At 40.5% G+C, this 20,248-nt stretch overlaps 1 protein-coding gene across 2 annotated transcripts in view; it reads left to right on the plus strand.

The window, feature by feature from the left end:
- Nucleotides 1–1,624: 1,624 nt before the first annotated feature.
- Nucleotides 1,625–20,248, plus strand: part of itih5 (inter-alpha-trypsin inhibitor heavy chain 5) — a 31,865-nt gene continuing 13,241 nt past the window's right edge. For both annotated transcript variants that reach the window (XM_017696920.2, XM_017696921.2), the window contains exons 1-7: nucleotides 1,625–1,852; nucleotides 1,938–1,982; nucleotides 8,615–8,778; nucleotides 11,342–11,455; nucleotides 14,383–14,642; nucleotides 16,811–16,980; nucleotides 19,504–19,620. In XM_017696920.2, coding sequence (XP_017552409.1) covers nucleotides 1,727–1,852; nucleotides 1,938–1,982; nucleotides 8,615–8,778; nucleotides 11,342–11,455; nucleotides 14,383–14,642; nucleotides 16,811–16,980; nucleotides 19,504–19,620 — 996 coding nt within the window. In that variant the 5' untranslated portion in view covers nucleotides 1,625–1,726. The remainder of the gene's footprint in view (nucleotides 1,853–1,937; nucleotides 1,983–8,614; nucleotides 8,779–11,341; nucleotides 11,456–14,382; nucleotides 14,643–16,810; nucleotides 16,981–19,503; nucleotides 19,621–20,248) is intronic.

The raw sequence follows: 20,248 nt of genomic DNA on the forward strand, positions 1-20,248 counted from the left end.
TTTTTACAACAGGCATTGTCACAAAGCAGCTGTACAGAAAAATCCAGGTTCAAGGCCCATGAGCATCACTAATGGCAACAGTGGCAAGGAAAAAATCCCTAAAAGCAAGAAGAAGAAACCTTGAGAGGAACCAAGACTCAGAAGGGGAGCCCATCTTCCTCTGCTCGACAACGAATAGCAAACGTTAATATAAACTCTTAAAATACAGAAACGGGGGAAACAGGAGAAGCAATGGTTCTAATGAGATAGTTTGAGTCTGTGCAGCAGCAGCATTATCAGAAAGGTCAGTTCATGCAGGTGAGGTTTACACAGTGCTGTAGAGTAAGAAGCTCCACAATAATCAAACCGGTCCAGAAGGTGCAGCAGAGACTCTGGCAGGTGTAGTTATTACAGCCGAACTAAGAGGGAGAGCCAGAAAGGTAAAAGAGATATGAGGGCTCCCTGAGATGTCAACACCCCTCTGCTCCACTGTCAACAAATCTGAGCGAACGCGTGAGAGCGGGACGACAGCACCAATGCTCCAAGTTTACCATAATACTCTATGATTATGAACCCCCAGATCTGCACCTTTTAACTGACACGGAAAACTAATTACCAAAGGCTTGACTAAACATGTAGGTTTTTAGCCTAGACTTAAAAACAGGCTGTGTCTAAATCCTCAACACTGACTGGAAGGTTATTCCAAAGCTGGGGGGCTTTGTATGAGAAGGCTCTCCCCCCTGATGTAACTTTATTAATTGCAGGCATCAGTGCCTTGTGATCTAAGTAGATGTGATGGGTTGAGATAGTATGAGAGAAGGTACTGTGAGTCTGTTTGTACATCAGTGAAAGGATTTTGTAATCAATGTGTAATTTAACTGGCAACCAGTGAGAAAACTGGGCTGATATGGTCAAACTTTCTGGTTCTTAAACTCTTCAGACGTGTGTTTCCTATGGAGCCCCTAAACTGCCTTTCTTAGAAAAAGAAATTGCAACGACGTTGCATTTCCATGCAAAATCAACCGCATTTGGGCAGTTGTGGGCTGGAGGTTCGGGAACTGGCACTGTGACCGGAAGGTTGCCGGTTTGATCCCCAGCACCGACAGTCCATGACTGAGGTGTCCTTGAGCAAGACACCTAACCCCCAATTGTTCCCCGGGTGCCGTGGATAGGGCTGCCCACCGCTCCGGGCAGGTGTGCTCACTGCCCCTAGTGTGTGTGTATTCACTAGTGTGTACGTGGTGTTTCACTTCACGGATGGGTTAAATGCGGAGGTCTAATTTCCCTGGTTGTGGGATTAAAAAAAAAGAGTATCACTTAACTTATTTGCGAGGGAACAACCCATCTGCAAGGGGCTGCTAGATTATTGCCACTGATCACAGTGTCATTCCTGTTTTTCTTTAACCACGGCCCCTAAGAGCTCACTCTGAACAATTCTGACCCGGTCAGTTTCTCTAGAATGAAGCATCTCACATCAGAGCACTCTGAATGACTCTAACTTTTCACCACTTCAGTACTGAGAAATTTTAAAAAGTGGGTGGAATTGCCCTTCCTACAGTTGCTGACTTGAGACACAGCCCCTGTTTGTCCGTGTGAGCAGCAGGGCATGGCTGGTGGGCGGATCGCTCGCAGTTTTCGTCCTCCAGCTCCAGCTCCAGCTCCATTGCGCTCCAGTCCAGCTCGTGCGCAAACACCCACCAAACAGGGTGTCTCGTGCTACCGTAGGAAGCCCCTCCACCCATGAACCATGCTGTTTCTGGCGTTAGCGCTGTGTCTCAGCCAGGCGGCTAACTCCGCTCTGAGCGAGGATGCTGAGGTCGCAGAGATGGTGCAGTTGGAGGACTACGCGCTCTCCAAAGCGGACATCGCCACCGTGAGTCGCAGTTTTGCGGACTGTCTGTGGAAGCGCCGTTTTAACCCGTGCACTGCGTCATTACTGCTTTTCCTTCTTTGTGCAGGTTCCTCGCAGAGTCGCGCGCCAGGTGAAGACGCTTCTGACCAAGGTGGGCACTGGCGCGCGCGCCTTTTGAGCACTACGCTCTCTCGTTTTGCGCGCATGGGTGACGTTTGTACCTGGCAGAGTGACCCTCACACACTTGGTGTAGCATTAAATTAAAGACAGTTCTTCAGGGGTCCTTTAGCGAGGGCAATGGCTCTATATAACACCGTGCAATGGTTCTATATAACACCATGCGTTTGCATGCTTAAGCGATTCTTTGCATGGTGAAATGGTTCTTCAGATTAATGGACAATGTGTTGTTTCTTTGAAAATTGTTCTATATAGTCTCAAAGAACCATTTACGCATTCATATGGTTGTGTGTAGAACACGTAGTGCTATATAGAATTATTGCTTTTACTGAAGAACCTTTGAGAAACCATCATTTTGAATGGTGTAGCACTGTGTTTGAAGAGGAAAAATATAAATCAAATGCTCATTTAAAGTTGCTCTTGAGATTTTTCCAGACGCCCATGTTGCTGCTATGGAAGTGGTGGGTACACAGAATTGTTTATTGATTTATTTTTATGTTGCATTGATATATAAATAAATGCTACAGGGACTTCTGTAGAGCCCAAAAGCAAGTTGAGACAATTGCTGTTGGATACTATGGGGTCCTACACAGTTACACTAAAAGAAAGATTATGAATTATGTGTGTGGAGTTTGCATGTTCTCCTAGTGTCTGCGTGGGCTTCCTCTGGGTACTCCAGGTTCCTTCCACAGCCCAAAGACATGCAGTCAGGTTAATTGGACATAGTAAATTGCCCCCAGGTATGAGTATGTGAATGAATGTGTATGTCTGTCTGCCCTGTGATGGATTGGTGACCTGTCCAGGGTGTATCCTGCCTTCTGCCCGATGACAGCTAGGATAGGCTCAAACACCCCACCGCGACCTAGAAGGAGAAGCGGCTTAGAAGATGTGTGTGTCTGTGTGTGTGTGTGTGTGTGTGTGTGTGTGTGTGTGTGTGTGTCTGCATCATTATTGTGAAACACAAGTATGAGTAGGCAAAACTGACATTATATATTCTATCCATGTTGAAATGATAAACACATTTGAACCAACTAAAAGCAGTACATCACTTTTTGTCTCAGTGCATTACAACCTGACATGTATGACAGTGTGTCTGTGTGTGATGGTTTATTATAGCATTATATGGAAAAATAGAATCCGTTAGTTTAATATAGTTACAGTTATATTTATCATGTAGCACTGAAAAATTTAGAGGTGGGCATATATAACAACATGATTAATTGTGGTGTTGAGATAAATACGTGTTTCTAAGCATGCTGTGGATGTCGTCCTGACTTGCATAGTTTATTTTCTTGTATTTTAATTTTCCACTTATAACATTTGTGTGATTTTATGTACCAAATCCTGCCCAATTTTCATTCTGTCTCGAACATCTAGAATTAAACCGGCTCTTTTTTGTTACTGTGCCTTTAAGACTGATATATGTAAACGAGCTCTGCTCTGAATGGCTGCCCTTCATTGGGCCAAACTACTACAGGTGGAATAGGTGGGTATATGTAAATAGGTTGGTTGTTGTGACATTGGAGGAACAATGAGTTAAAAACTCATCATAGTTTCCGTAAATGGACAGCATAGATTGGGTCGTGAGTGGTTTTGAAACTTTAACAATGTTTATTACTTTAAATTTCAAAAAAGCAATGGAAATCTTTTTTATGATATAGGCCTTTTAAAGAGCACTGAACTACTTCATGTTTCCTTACACAGAGAGCATATCTGGTCCTCTTTTAAAAGGGAAAGTGAAGAGGATACTAGACAGCTGATCTTCAAATTAATGCCATCAAACAAAATAGGCCTTCTGCTTCAGCTACCTGACAACTGGTGTATACTGTTAATGGCAACCAGCAATATTGGCTTTTGCTACATTTTTTACTGGAATCATATGCTATAGTTAAGTTGTGATGTCACTTAATGTGTGAAATACTGCTACTGTCTTGCATGCACTGCTTTTATGTGCGCATACGAGGTGGATTACACTTGTTATTTTGGGATGAAGCATTGTGCAAGCAGCTGTCAGGCATTGGTTATATGGGTGCATACCAGTGGCTTGGATTTGGCGTAGCTTAGTGCAACTCATTTGGAAATACATGCATCTTGAGATGTTCTGTCAGGAGGAACGTTTTGGTTCATAAAACAAGCCTGTGCCATTTTACTCTTGTTACATTTCTGTTAATGTTTAACTGCTAAAACCAAGCAAAAATTTTCAGGGCCAAGTTCACGTTTTCAAAACTCTTCACACACCTCTCTGCAGAAACATGCACTTTGGTAAAATAGTTTGCTTTATGCCAGGAATGCTCTACAGCAGAGGTTCCCAACTTTTCTAACTTGTGACCCACACAAGCAAATGCTGAAGCTTCTGTGGCCCACAGGATTATACTAACCAGATCATTATAAATGAAAACATATGTAATACACTAGTAAATGCCTGTCTGTTTTGTTTTATTTTGTAATATAATGCAACATAATAAAACACTAAAAAACATTTTCTGTTTACCTAAAGAGTTAGCTAATGTTGATTGGCAACTATCAAGTGTTAGATGAAATATTGAAGAAATTAGTTGAGAAAGGAGGTGTGGCTCAGTTCACTAGGTTTAGAAAAAATGCTTTGGCTCACCCAATCTCTAAGGGAGAGTCCAGACACCCTGCGGAGGAAACTCATTCCGGCCGCTTGTATTCGCGATCTCGTTCTTTTGGTCATTACCCAAAGCTCATGACCATAGGTGAGGGTGGGAACATAGATCGACCAGTAAATCGAGAACCTTGCCTTATGGCTCAGCTCTTTCTTTACCACAACAGACCGGTAAAGAGCCCACATCACTGCTGACCCAGCACCAATCCGCCTGTCAATCTCCCGCTCCCTTATACCATCACTCATGAACAAGACCCCAGGATACTTAAACTCCTCCACTTGAGGCAAGAGCTCATCCCCGACCCAGAGAGGGCTCTCCACCCTTTCCCGTGTGAGAACCATGGCCTCGGATTTGGAGGTACTGATCCTCATCCCGGCCGCTTCACACTCGGCTGCAAACCGATCCAGCGAAAGCTGAAGTTCACGGCCTGATGTCCCCAATAGGACCACATCATCTGCAAACAGCAGCATTGTGACCTTGAGGTCACCAAACCGGACACCCTCCATCAGCTGACTGTGCCTAGAAATTCTATCCATAAAAATTATGAATAGAATCGGTGACAAAGGGCAGCCCTGACGGAGTCCAACTCTCTCTGACTTACTGCCGGCCATGCGAACCAAACTTCTGCTTTGCTTGTACAGGGCCTGAATGGCTCGTACCAAAGAGCCATGTACCCCGTACTCCCGAATCACCTCCCACAGAACACCCCGTGGAACACAGTCAAATGCCTTTTCCAAATCCACAAAGCACATGTGGACTGGTTGGGCAAACTCCCATGAACCCTCGAGAATCCTGAGGAAGGTAAAGAGCTGGTCCAGTGTTCCACGACCAGGGCGGAACCCGCACTGCTCCTCCTGAATCCGAGGTTCGACTATAAGCCGGACTCTCTTCTCATCCACCCCTGGAGCCCTGCCACCAAGGAGCTTTTTAACTACCTTAGCGACTTCGGCCTCAGTAATGGACAGGCCTATTCCCGTGTCCCCAGACTCTGCCTCCTCACTGGAGAACATGTCGGTGGGATTGAGAAGGTCCTCAAAGTATTCCTTCCACCGCCCAATGACATCTTCAGTCGAAGTCAGCAGCACACCATCTCCACTATATACAGTGCTAGTGGCACACTGCTTTCCCCTTCTGAGTCGCCTGACGGTTTGCCAGAATCTTTCAGGAGCCGACTTAAAGTCACTTTCCAAGGCCTCACCAAACTTTTCCCACACCCGGGTTTTTGCCTTGGCAACAACTGAAGCCGCAGATCGCTTGGCCTGTTGATACCTGCCAGCTGCCTCTGGTGTCCTACAGGCCAACCATGCCCGGTAGGACTCCTTCTTCAGCTTGATGGCATCTCGCACCTGGGGTGTCCACCACCGGGTTTTAGGATTACCGCCCCAACAGGCACCAACTACCTTGCGACCACAGCTACAGTCAGCTGCTTCAACAATGGAGGAGCGGAACATGGCCCATTCTGAGTCAATGTCCCTCACCTCCCCCGATATCTGGTCAAAGTTCTGACGGAGGTGTGAGTTGAAGATCAATCTGACAGGTTCTTCTGCCAGACGTTCCCAGCAAACCCTCACTATACGTTTGGGTTTGCCTGGTCTGACCGGCATCTTCCCCCACCACCTGATCCAACTCACCACCAGATGGTGATCAGTTGACAGCTCAGCTCCTCTCTTTACCCGAGTGTCCAAAACACATGGCCGCAGGTCCGATGACACGACTACAAAGTCAATCATTGAACTGCGGCCTAGGGTGTCCTGGTGCATTGTGCACTTATGGACATCCTTGTGTTCAAACATGGTGTTTGTTATGGACAAACTGTGGTTTGCACAGAAGTCCAAAAACTGAACACCACTCGGCTTCAGATCAGAGAGGCCATTCCTCCCAATCACACCCCTCCAGGTCTTACTGTTGTTGCCCACGTGAGCGTTGAAGTCCCCCAGTAGGACAATAGAGTCTCCAGGAGGAGCACTTTCAAGCACCCTTCCCAAGGACTCTAGGAAGGCTGGGTACTCTGAACTGCTGTTCGGTGCATAAGCATAGACAACAGTCAGGACCCGTTCCCCAACCCGAAGGCGTAAGGAAGCTACCCTCTCGTCCACCGGGGAAAACCCCAACATACAGGCGCATACGAGTCAAGGGGCTATGAGAAAACCCACACCTGCACGCCGCCTCTCACCATGGGCAACTCCAGAAAAGAATAAAGTCCAGCCCCTCTCAAGGAGATTGGACCCAGAGCCTCAGCTGTGTGTTGAGGTGAGCCCGACTATATCTCTCAACCTCGCGCACCAACTCAGGCTCCTTCCCCGTCAGTGAGGTAACATTCCAACTTCCAAAAGCCAGTTTCAGCAACCGAGGATCAGAACGCCAAGACCCATGCCTTCGGACACTGCCCGATCCACAAAGCACCGAACCCCTACTACTGCCCTTCCCATCGGTGGTGGGTTGATGGGAGGGGGGACTCATGTGGCTCCTTCGGGCTGGGCCCGGCTGGGCACCATGAGTGAATGCCCAGCCACCAGACGCTTGCTGGCGAACCCCTCCCCAGGCCTGGCTCCAGGGTGGGGCCCCGGTAACCCTGATCCAGGCAGGGTACACAAGTCCTGCTTTCTGGTTTTCATAGGGGTGCTTATGGATCACACTTTGTCTGGCCTGTCACCTAGGACCAGTTTGCCATGGGAGACCCTACCAGGAGCTTTTGCTCCAGACAACATAGCTCCTAGGATCATTCAAGCACACAAACCCCTCCACCACGATAAGGTGGTGATCCATGGAGAGGAGATTAGCATATTAAAACTTTAAATATAAAATGTATAGTGGTGAATGAAGTATATAAATCATGGGATTGAGTTAAAGTAGAGATAGGTAAAATATTACTCCAGTAAAAGTAGATTTCCTCCCTTTAGACCTCCACTTGAGTAAAAGTACAAAAGTATTTGCCTTCAGATGTACTTAAGTACTGAAAGTAAAAGTACTAAAAGATTATTTATGACTTTAATGTCCTATTATAATTTTTGTAACAGGACTTTTGCTTCATTAACTCATTTTAGGTGAAAATACTCCAGTGTCACTCTTGATAAACCAGTATTTTAATGGAATGTCATTAATTAGTCAGTGATGTCTGTTAAAATGATCATAAGCACAAAACACCGAATGCAAACAGTTTCCATCAGGGAGAACTGAGTGGCTCTGAAATCACTTTTTACAAACAAGCAACGTTTCAGTTTGAGATTTATTTGCAACTTAATTACAAGTTTAAGATTAATAAATGCTTGCTTTAAACACAGGTTCACAAATGAGTTTTCCTTTACTAAATTGGTCCCTGTTCATAAACATAAACTAGCCAAAACAAATTTACTATAAAATTAAAATGTTTTTATAGTAAAATTTGAAAAAAGACAGGCCAATCACAACTGCATATGTGTACATATTTCTATGTTGTGGTCTATTTACACAAAGTTAGGTTAGTTCATCATTTATGTTGAACAGACTCTCCCAAACTTTAACACTGCTGCACTGACATTGAACCGTGTGCTTGCACTGGGTCGGTATGTCCAACAGGTCAAAACAAGCTCAAAACAAAGTGCCACTGTGCCCTGATTGATGTTCTTGCTTTGCGATTCTTTCGTTTTGACATGTTACATTTTTATACACACATAAACCAAAAGGAACGACAGATTTCACACAATGTAGTGGAATAAAAAGTTATTTTGACTTTGAAATGTAGTGGAGTCAAAGGAAAAATTCGCTCAAAATGGAAAAACTCCAGTAAAGTGCAGGTACACATTTACTTTGATACTGTCCACCACTGAAAATACATTTTGCACAGCTTTTGTTTCACTTTGTTTCCAATATGTTAAATTCAGCATATAAACAGTATTTGTGCATAAATACTGCATAAATGACCCCTAATTTGAGTAACATAATGATCAGTTTTTGTAATTACAGATTTTTCTGTATAAACCCACAATTTCCCCTTTTTCAGGAAACCAAACCACATATTCAGGAGTACTCAGTGCAGACCACTATCATCTCCCGGTATGCTTTTACTGCTGTGTCCTGCACAATGTTCAACAGGCACAGCGCTGCCACTCAGGGGGTTTTCCAATTCCAAGTGCCAGCGGCCGCCTACGTCTCTAACTTCACCATGTAAGTAAGCATTAGTTTAAGTCAGCACAAGGAAACTAGAGCATCTATTCATGTTATTTGTTTACAACTACTTTAACTTTACTTTGATCACTGGTACAGAATATTGCTAGACTAGCAGGAGTAGGGAACAATGAGGGGGCCACACAAGCCCCCTTATAAAATATCAGTTCTGTTCACTTTAGATGAATTTAACTTCATTTGATATGCTCTTTAAAATGCTCAAAAGGGTTGTCTAGAATGATGCCACAGAAAAAATGTTTGGTTTATATTTTAATGCTGTGCCACAGTGCATCTCAAAATGCACTGAGAAGAACCAGTGAGAGGATCCAATACTTAAAAAACAGAAACTCACTTAGAGCATGTAGGAGAACCAGTGAGAGGAACCAAGATTCAAAAGGGAAACCATATGTGCATGGGGAAGAACTAATGGGAAGAACCACGAAAACCTCTCTTAGAGCATGAGGAAGCCAGGGGAACCTGCAGTTACACTACAGTACATTGTACTTTTTAGTGATAAAAGGAACAAATCACTGAGGCTTATGAAGCACTGTAGAGCAGCTGGGTGATTTGGAGGAGAACTAGATCATTTGTTAATCATTATTGCAACACTTGATATTGCAGAAGGCTGATATTACAGATGGCTGCAAGATGCACTTGGCAATAATTACAGTTTAATTGTGTGCAGTGAGCATTCTGACCAAGCTCAACTGTTCCACATGAGATTGGGTGAATAAAGCTTTCACATGATCCAAAATATGTGAATAAATGTGCTGTCAGAGGTTCAGCAGTGTGTGTTTAATATAATTCCAGGCAGTTTCTTCACTCAGTTGCACAAACCTGAATTCCAAAAAGGTTGGGACAGAATGTGAAATCAAAAACAGAAAGCAGTGATTTCTAAATCAACTTTGACCCAAATTTAAAGTATAGAGACAGTTTAACAACAAGATATTTAATTTTTATCTTATTAACTTTTTAATTCTTTAAAATCAAAATAGGACAGGGGCAATTTCATAGTGGGAATGTTGTGAAGCAGGTGATGCAGCCATGCTTGGGAATAAAAACAGCATTCAGGAAAGATGAGCAAGAATGAATCAAGCAGGAGAAATGTTTCTCAAAGAGTGATTTCTAGGATTTTAGGTAGTTCAACCTTTAAGGCACATAATATTAACAAAAGATTCAGGAGTGTAAAAACGCAAAACCAAACACCAACTGTGATCTTCAGTCTTTCAGACAGCACTGCATTAAAACCTAACATGTCTCTCCAAAGGACATCAAAACAAGAATACTTCAAAAGAACACTGTCACTAAACACCATTTGTTGATGCATTAACAAATACATGTTTGATTGTATCCGCATAAAGTTCAAAAGCCAGGGTCTGTCTATGGTATGGGAGACTGGTAGTGCTTTTGACATGAGTAACTTGTATGTCTGTGAAGGCACAATTATCCATATATACCAATTAAAAAAACATGCAACAACAACATGGCTGCATCATCAGAGTGTACAGGTACTAGTCTGCTGTCCCAGTAGTCTACCGTTGAAAACACAGTGCGCTATGAAGCACAAAATACATCAAAAAATGCCCGATAAAATTGTGCAGCTGACAGTGGAATGACAAAAAATTATGCTTTCAAAACTGGATCAAGTGGTGTCTTCAGTCTAAAAGATTATAAAATATTAGACATAAGGCTAATGTTAGACTGAAGCAAACTGTCCCATCTTTTTGATACATATGGCAGACATTAAATTTAGAATGAGCATATATTTACAGAAATACAATCAAATTGATCACATAGCATTTCAATTTTAGTGTAGAATTCACTAATCACTGCTTTCTATTCTTGTTTGTATTTCACATACTGACCCAATGTTTTTGCCACTGAGGTTTGTATTTCATCTGGTTCATGTATCTGGTTCCAAGTATCTCAGTTTTTATTGCAAAAACCTGAAATATCACAGTAACTTTTTTTCCCATTATTGTTTACCCTAGAGAGAACTCTAAACCACTGTTTCCCAACTCTGATCCTGGAGGCTCTGCACTGAACATTTTAGTGCTTCTTCAGTTATAAGACATCCACTTCAACTTCAGTTAAGAGGTTATGATGAACTGATTGGATCAGGTGTGTTGCAGTACATGGCAACCACTAAAGTGAGCAGGGCAGTGGTCTCCAGGACCAGGGTTGAAAATGCTGCTCTAAACAATCCATGCACCTCAAAGAGTACAGAACAGTCTGTCGGTAGTATAATGAGAATGTATCAGTCAGTACATATGAAACTATATCTTATTTTAATCGAGTGTCAATATATTGTAAATTTTGTCAAACACAACTTGGATCATTTTCCATGACTGACTGAGCTATTTTGGATTCTGTTTTATTTGTTGTATGAGAGAGGTTACCATAGGGCCTGTGAGAGTTTAGATTAGTATTAACTACACAAACACACTGGGCAGAGGAACAATATATGGCTCCATTTAATTGTAGCAAAATTTGTTTATTTATAGAAAACAAAAGTTCATGGCATCAAAGTTTGAAAACCACTTTGTGTTGATGTTGGTAACAGGATTGTTGGAGGAAGAGTGTTCCCCAGTCAAATCAAAGCAAAAGAGAAGAAAGTGAAAAAGGACAAAGGGGAGAACAACGGCAAACCGAAGAGCAAGGAGTCAACGGAGGTCAGGTAAGGAGACAAGTAGTGCACGTATATTACATACTACATCTACAGAGGCTAAATATGGGCCACATTAAGAAATCTCAGCAAATCTGTTGGCCAGCTGTGTTTTTATTTCATTTTTACTTTTTACGATCCAAACAGGCCATCGTTTATTCAAAATATGCCAAAACTGCAACAGCAAAAAAGGCATTGAATACTCATTCAAAAATAATTCTAAACAAAAACAAACTGTTTTAGGTTGTTCTTTTAAAACTGCTTATTTGCTTGAACTAGACACCAGACATCTTTTCATTTTGTGTCACCGATAAGCCTTAAATTGTTGGGAAAGGGGGACTGTAGTGCATCTCTGAGTGAAACGGGCTAATAAGAATAGAAAATTCAAATAATTTCAAGGGCCGAATAGGACTGTGTCACAGACCTGACTTGGCCTGCAGGCATATGATATATGGGCCTTAAAGCAATCAGTCCCCAACCCTGCTAGAAATAACAGTAAAGAACAACAGAGACTCATATGTTGTGTTTTGGATACTTGTATGATGGTGTACCAGTATGACCATGCTGGGTGACCAGCTAAACCAGCGCCACACCAGCATAAACCAGCTTACACTAGCATAGAAATCATGCTAGTCTATGGTGTTTTCTTTTTCAGTAGTTAAGGCCTTTACACAGGTCAGTGGAACAGTTTGGCATAGAATCAAATTTAGTGGTTAACATTAGTTATCCAACTTATTCGCTGCTTATTTAAAGAGGAGGAGGCTAACAAGTAACGCTAACTTATAATAGCAGCTAACAAGTGTTAAATATTATTTTACTGTTATTGTACTGATAATTTATTCCATGATATGATGTTGTTGTATCTGTACAGCTAGGAATATGCAACATGTACATATAGCACAAACAGATGTCAGACTTACCATAGTAAGGGATATTTCTGTGGTGGCAAATGATTACATTTAAGTTAAAATGCCTGTATCTGATGTCCAGACGGGTATATGAATAATGAACCTATGTTGACCACACTTCTGTAGGTCAAGAAGGGGGAGTGTTAAATATAATTTTACTTTATTTGCTTTTATTAACTTTGTAACTTCTCTTAAACCTTCTGTTTACCTGGCCTTGTGTATTAATCTCGTTTGCATTTTTTATATCTCTCTGATGTGATGTGTGGGGGCTGTGGAGAGCAGTCCCTTTGGCATGGTTAACCTATTTCACATCTGGTTATCTATGGCAACCCAATCTAGCAATGCCTTTTGCTGAAGGGATATCTCGGGGGCATCCTAGCTCCTAGATGGATGAGACTATAAATTCCTGGGTGGGTCTCAGCCATCTGGGTCGTTTAGACAAAGGGACAACTACAGGGCATGATTTACATGGTTGACTATAAGTCCATAAGCTTTTGGAAGCTTAGTCAGACTTGCTTGGTTGGGAAGACGTGCGTTTATTAAACTTCTTTTTCTTCGACTCTCCACTCCTGATTCTTCAAGAAACCGACTCTTGCCAGCATAAGTCAAAACAAGTAACACTAACAAGTAATAACAGCTTATACCCCACCACATTAGTGTTGTGCAAACTATACTTGCCTCAGAAGATATTGTCTGGCTAAGTAATAGCAAGTATACTTAACCAGTGTAATAAAATAACAAGTGTGTAATGAAGAAAATTTGGAAGTGTTTTCATCTGAATTATTTCTTGCTGAATTTTTGGGAGGTACTATGGGCAAAGTGGCAAAATAAATATGACCAACAGTAAGTGGGCTAATTCCACTAGCTATTCATTTATGTTATTTATAGGCAAGGTCTACCATGGAGTTGACGTGAGTTTATCTAGTAGCAAAGGGGAGAAAATGGGCAAATGAAATGTTTTACCAACACTGTAAGAAATTACAGGACAGCTCAGCTCAAAATGATATAGTAACTGATTACATGGCTTTTCTTGAGTTGACTCAACTTGAGGACACACAACTCAAATTTCTTAGTTGAGTCAAAAGTTCTCTTAATGCTTTTAGTTCTGTATCTCAGCTATGTAAATAAAATTAACTTGTTTATTTATACTCAACTTCCTCACCAGCCAAGACTCTCTCCATCACACCATCCTGCGAGACATTGAGTACACACTCATGGATGGCTATGGCATCTCTGGGACTCAAACTCACAACCTCCTGTTGGGTAGACGGCTCAGTCCACTGCACCGCTTAGGAACACATGAAGCAACTCAGATTTTGTGTCTACAATTGTTTAATACACTGGAGAAAATATTTGTTGTTTTGACTTGACTTGAAGTGACATCTCATGTGGTGCAGCTGTGTAATAATTCATCCCAACATCAGGAGTTTGTGAGTTTGAATCCCAGCAATACCACAGCGGTCCAGAGGAGAATATGCCAGATGGGACTGTGTGATAGAAGGAGCGCCAGCTAGTGGGGAAGCTGAGTTAAAAAAAAAAAACACTTTCAGTTTAGTTTATCTAACCGAGATGCAGATCTAGAAACAGCAGCTTGGAGAATTTTTGACTCAACTAAGACCTTTGAGTTATGTGAACTCAAGTTGACTCAACTCAAGAAAAGCCATGTAATCAGTTACTAAATCATTTTAAGTTTAACTGACCTCTCATTTTTTACAGTGAAGTCACTGCTTTAACCTATATAAAAACAGTGGCAGTTCTGTTCTCGTTTTGTTTTCCACATTCATTTTACACAGAAATGTCAGCCTTGGAAACAAATGTTAATTGGGAGAGAATGCGAGAGGAGGCATATTGACAAGAGTGGACAAAGAAGGATAGATATTAGACACATTTTCCATCCCCGCAATGTAAACTCTATTTAAGTATGCTTGAGTGGGCATACTGACAGAATCATCGGACAAAACAATCCTGTTTCCAGACAGATAATGACCCCTCTCTGCTTCTCTCTACTCTGCCCTCTTTCTTTGTTCTCAGTGATGGTGAGATGGAGTTGTTCCGCATGGCTGTCACCATCCCAGGACGGAACCGTGCTATTTTCCTGCTGACCTATGAGGAGCTACTGCAGAGACGGTTGGGTTACTATGAACATGTGACTAGCATCCGGCCCATGCAGTTGGTTAGCAAGCTCAGTGTTGGTGTTACCATAGTGGAGCATTCACACATCAAATACCTCGAGGTGCTTCCTTTACGTAACAGCAGAACGTCGACCTCCAGCAGCAGCAGCAAGACGGACGGTACATCAATCTCTTTAACCATTAAAGTTAGATATATTATTGTGCTTATGCTATAAATTCAGCTTACTTTACAGAATTATTTATATTGGAATCTCAAAATCTCTCACACACACACACATTTTCTAAGCCGCTTCTCCCTCAGGGTCGTGGGAACAAAATCTCATTTAAGTGAATATAAGGATTTTTTATTCCAAGTAATTTTGCAGTTTCTATTGGGAAATTCATCATGAAATGTTTACACAATGTAAAAGGCAGCTGTTGTTCGAATTCAGATTATAATAAATTGTCTCCTCTTCTTCTTAAACACTAATGAAAGTTTAAGAATTCACACTTTCAGCCAAATTTCTGTACTGTGTGAAAGTCTTAGGCACCCAAGACAGATTTTCAAAATCTATTTATTTGTGTATTATGTGTTTATTTGCTGAGAAAAGTGTTAATATTGGAATAAACAAAATTTGTAGAATTTGTAAATTAATAATGATTTTATATATATATATATATATATATATATATATATATATATATATATATATATAACAAATAGTGATTTTCTGGATGTCAGTGTGTTTGTTTCACCATTTTCAAGCCTCTCCTCGAGGAAGCCCACTATTTTATGCAGATAAAAAGCAACTCCTGGTTTGATGAATCAGTGCTTCAGTAAATTGTGCTCATGATGTAACTGATGATATTGACAAGTCTCTGTGGCTGCTGTGAAGGTGTCTAGGAAAAATATGGACAGAAGAAATTCTTGTTACTTTTTTATTGTTTTTATGTTTATTTGAATTATGAATATGACTTTTTTCTAATGTATATTGTGATAAGCTCACTGCTGAGGTAAATTGTTTAAAAATTTGCTTAGATGCCTAAAACTTTTGCACAGTACTGTACAAATGAGAAATAATTATACATGTAAGTAAATATATACATATAATGCTGCAAGAAGCATTTTAAAGGAATATTTCAGCATTTTTAAAGTAATCTCTATCTGCTGTATCTGTATCATGTGGTCGAAAATCACAGACTATCATTTTGATAGGTTTTCCTGTACTGTGATACATTCAAATTTTTTAGAATCAACATTCAGAGGAGTTTAAAAATCACCTTCTGTCTGTTTTTATCTCTAATCATACTGGCATGTCTATGACTGACTGCAGGATACTGTGGTGGTGTCCATACAAATACATCCAGAGGAAAATGAACCAAAACCCAGTTTTGATGAACCATCAAAATTGTTTATTATTTATGGACTTAAATGATTACATTGGTCACCCTGACCTGTGAGGTGGGTTTGGAATGAAAATATGGGTTTGGAATGAAAAAGGTAAGTGTACGCACAAGAACGCATCTTTAAGAGTCCATATGTGGAAGGAGTATGATATACAAAGTCAGTATACAGCATATATATATATATGCTCAATTACACTGCTGTTCATGATAATCAACTATATGCTTCAGGTGTGGGACGTCATAGAGATTATGTTGAAAAAATCTGGTGTATTCCTTAAAAACTCATTTACATCAATGGAGGACCTAAAAGAGGTAAAGCTCAAAACTGGCATTTCACAACTGCCCCAGCAATTACTGCCTACAATAACCACCTTGTCCTCTTTAGCCCACAACAAGAGACAGAACAGAGCGGTGCAGCTGTCTGAAGCTTCCTCTGCTGTTTTACGTTACTACGTGTTGTAATGCGTTAGTTTGATCCAGCACATAATTCCAACTGGTCTGCCATAGCAATCATTTGCCTGATACTGTTTTGACAAAAAGCCACGCTATGCTCTAATGCAATTGGAACCTCATACCAGAAACTTCTCCTTAGGGATGGTCCACACCCATTCAACAGTTTCAGGATATGCTCTCTCTCTCTCTCTCTCTCTCTCTTCTAGTCTCAAACTTACTTAATGCACTAATTTTACTTAAAAACATAACAACAAAACACATTACATGAACCGAATTACTGCCAAAAGTAAGTAAACTGGAAAAAAAAAGATGACGTAATATATTTCATTCAATTGGAAATGATGCACATATTGAAATCAACTCAATTCAGCGCAGTACTTTACTCAGTGTATTCATTAATGCTTACACAGTTGATGCTTACACAGTACAGCAGAACTGAAATATTAACCAAATACACACACAAACTTACAGTCTGTATATTCCCTTAGGTAAAGAGTCTATGCCTGTTTCCACGGTGATCAGACAGAACAAAACTTTCTGCAAGATCACCTTCACCCCCAATATTGTTCAGCAGGTCAAAATCGCCAACAATGGAATGCTGGGAGACTTCGTGGTTCGCTATGATGTGGACAGAGAAATAGGGATTGGGGACATTCAGGTACAGATACACACACAAACATTGAATCAAAGACAAAAAAATATGTATTATTTTCCCAAGTTGGGATCAATGTTTGGGAAAGTCACCTCCCAATAGAAAGTACCCTGTTAATTCTGTATAGATTTAGCTTATTGTGATCTCGATTAATGCCTTGGGCTTAAATAGATCATAATCAAATCTGTGCACATATCTGATATTAAATGTTGTTTTTGTTGTTGTTTTTTTTTTTTTTTTTACTGTGGGCCTGCAGTTTGAACTAATGAATTAAAATGCTCTGTGTTATGCAGATAAGTCTAATCATAAGCCTAACCCTCAGGAACCAAATAGAAACGGCTCTTACACAAATGGAACACTGACAAAGTTAGGACCCTTTTATTTGGCCTGTAGAGAACATGTACTTTCATGCATCCACTCTGTTTCTGTGGACACAGTCTATAATACTATTGTGGCATGTAATGTGTCATTACATGTGATATACAGCATATCAATGCATTCTGTAGGAAATTTCAGTGAATGTATTTACACATCAAACAATGACAATTTTAACAAGGAAGTGGTAGTAATAAATGAAATTGCTTCTCACCTTCTAAAAATGTGATGTGAAGATTAGGAATATCATGGCAGATTATTAGTATTTGAGTAGTCTACTTATTACTTTAATGATTAGTCAAGTAATCAGACTTAAAAAAAAAAAGGCCAAAAATTAAAAATGAACTAAATTGAAAAACTAATTAAAAAAGAAATCACTTTACTGGAATAAGTTAAACTAGGAAGGCCTTAAAATATATTAGCATTCACAAGTTTGGAGTAACTAGTCATATTAATAACTGCTGTTGTTATGTTACTTAATTTTAACTTATACAATGTAGACTGAAATATTATAATCTGGTCTCTAGGAGGTATTAAGGATTCCTTTTTTCAATATTTCTAGTTTTAGGGAACACTAAGAAGTTACTGAATGTAGTGCAGTTATTTCATGTTAATAATTATGTTTTATGTTTTCTATGTTTAAAAATGGAGGCATCTTGGATATAAATTGTATTATAACTTGACTGTCAGTGTTTTACAGCTTTCTCTGTCATTTTAAAAACATCTACAGCTCTGTTCATCGTTCTGTTTAACAATCATTTTACAATTTTTACAGCTTCCCACTCAATTATTTAAGACCTACAGTGAGGAAAATAAGTATTTGAACACCCTGCGACTTTGCAAGTTCTCCCACTTAGAAATCATGGAGGTGTCTGAAATTTTCATCTTAGGTGCATGTCCACTGTGAGAGACATAATCTAAAAAAAATCCGGAAATCACAATGTATGATTTTTTAATAATTTATTTGTGTGTTACTGCTGCAAATATGTATTTGAACACCTGTCAATCAGCAAAAATTCTGGCCCTCAAAGACCTGTTAGTCTTAAAGAAACCACCTCCACTCCACTTATTATTCTACATTAGAAGCACCTGTTTGAGGTCATTAGCTGCATAAAGACACCTGTCCACCCCACACAGTCAGTAAGACTCCAACTACTAACATGGCTAAGACCAAAGAGCTGTCCAAAGACAACAGAGCCTAAATTGTAGACCTGCACAAGGCTGGAAAGGGCTACGGGGCAATTGCCAAGCAGCTTGATGAAAAAAGATCAACTGTTGGAGCAATTATTAGAAAATGGAAGAAGCTAAACATGACTGTCAATCTCCCTCGGACTGGGGCTCCATGCAAGATCTCACCTCGTGGCGTATCAATGATCCTAAGAAAGGTGAGGAATCAGCCCAGAACTACACAGGAGGAGCTGGTCAATGACCTGAAGAGAGCTGGCACCACTGTTTCCAAGGTTACTGTGGGTAATACACTAAGACATCATAGTTTAAAGCCATGCATGGCACGGAAGGTTCCCCAGCTTAAATTAGCACACGTCCAGGCCCGTCTTAAGTTTGCCCATGACCATTTGGATGATCCAGAGGAGTCATGGGAGAAAGTTCTGTGGTCAGATGAGACCAAAATAGAACTTTTGGGTCTTAATTCCACTTGCCGTGTTTGGAGGACGAAGAATGATGAGTACCATCCCAAAAACACCATCCCTACTGTGAAGTCCCTACCATGATTTCTAAGTGGGAGAACTTGCAAAGTCGCAGGGTGTTCAAATACTTATTTTCCTCCCTGTATAAAGATGTTAAGCACTAGCATCATATTAGAATCATTTTATAATATTATGTACCTATAAAATGATGTACCTTCAACAAATTGGGTTTTATGTTATGAACCTGCTTCAGATTTTGTAATATGAAAAAACGTTTTTTCACATGAACTTCACAGGAACTCCTTTTTATATTTATATAACAAGCCACACTGAATGTAATTACCTCTCTCCTCAGGAACTGATTAGTTCACATAGTTTATTCCCTAAACGCTTCCACCCACAGCTGTGCTGTATCACTCTGGGCTCATTCACATACACTACACACTACACAAACACACACACACACACACAAAGAAGTAAAGGTCACTAACAGCTCCTCTTTCCCCAGGTTCTGGATGGACATTTTGTACATTATTTTGCCCCCAAAGACCTGCCTGTTGTACCCAAGAATGTTGTGTTTGTGATTGACACCAGTGCCTCTATGGTTGGGACCAAAATCAGACAGGTAACACAAACAGTGACTATTAAAGACTCACACTCTGAACGGCTGCTTTTGAAATGGAGTAATGACATCAACACCTTTAAATGAACCCATAGTCTGTCGTGGCTTGTTCTTTACCGATGCAGCAATTCAGGAATGCATTTAGTATTAGTCAGTGTGTGTCTCTTCTTTCTTTTTCATACTACAGTTGCTATAAGGAAAGTTCTATCAAAAAAATTGACTTGCAGAGTTTTCCCCTTACCTCAAGTGTAATCAATCAGCCAAGACATGTGTGATGTCTGCAAATGTCTTCATGTGGTTTGCATGATGCTAACTGGTAAGGTGTAAGCTTCTATTATTGGGTACATTAGCTACATTAGCCTTATTACCCCAGTGCAAAGCTAAAGAAGTGCTTCAAATATGTCCTAACTGATCGACTACATTTGGAAAGAAAATTGTGTAAACTATTCCCTTATGCCTAGCTAAGCTAATACTAGCAACCTAAATAACTAATGTGTTGCCAAGCCGTTCACATTTATTTTATCTGTATAGCACTTTTTATAATGTGCCTTGTCACAAGACAGCTTTTCAGAATCATCTGGGTCCAAGCCTCTAGTGAGCAAGCCAAGGACAACAGAAGCAAGGAAAAACT

This window comes from Pygocentrus nattereri, chromosome 1 (assembly GCF_015220715.1).
Source record: "Pygocentrus nattereri isolate fPygNat1 chromosome 1, fPygNat1.pri, whole genome shotgun sequence".
Taxonomy (NCBI): Eukaryota; Metazoa; Chordata; class Actinopteri; order Characiformes; family Serrasalmidae; genus Pygocentrus; species Pygocentrus nattereri.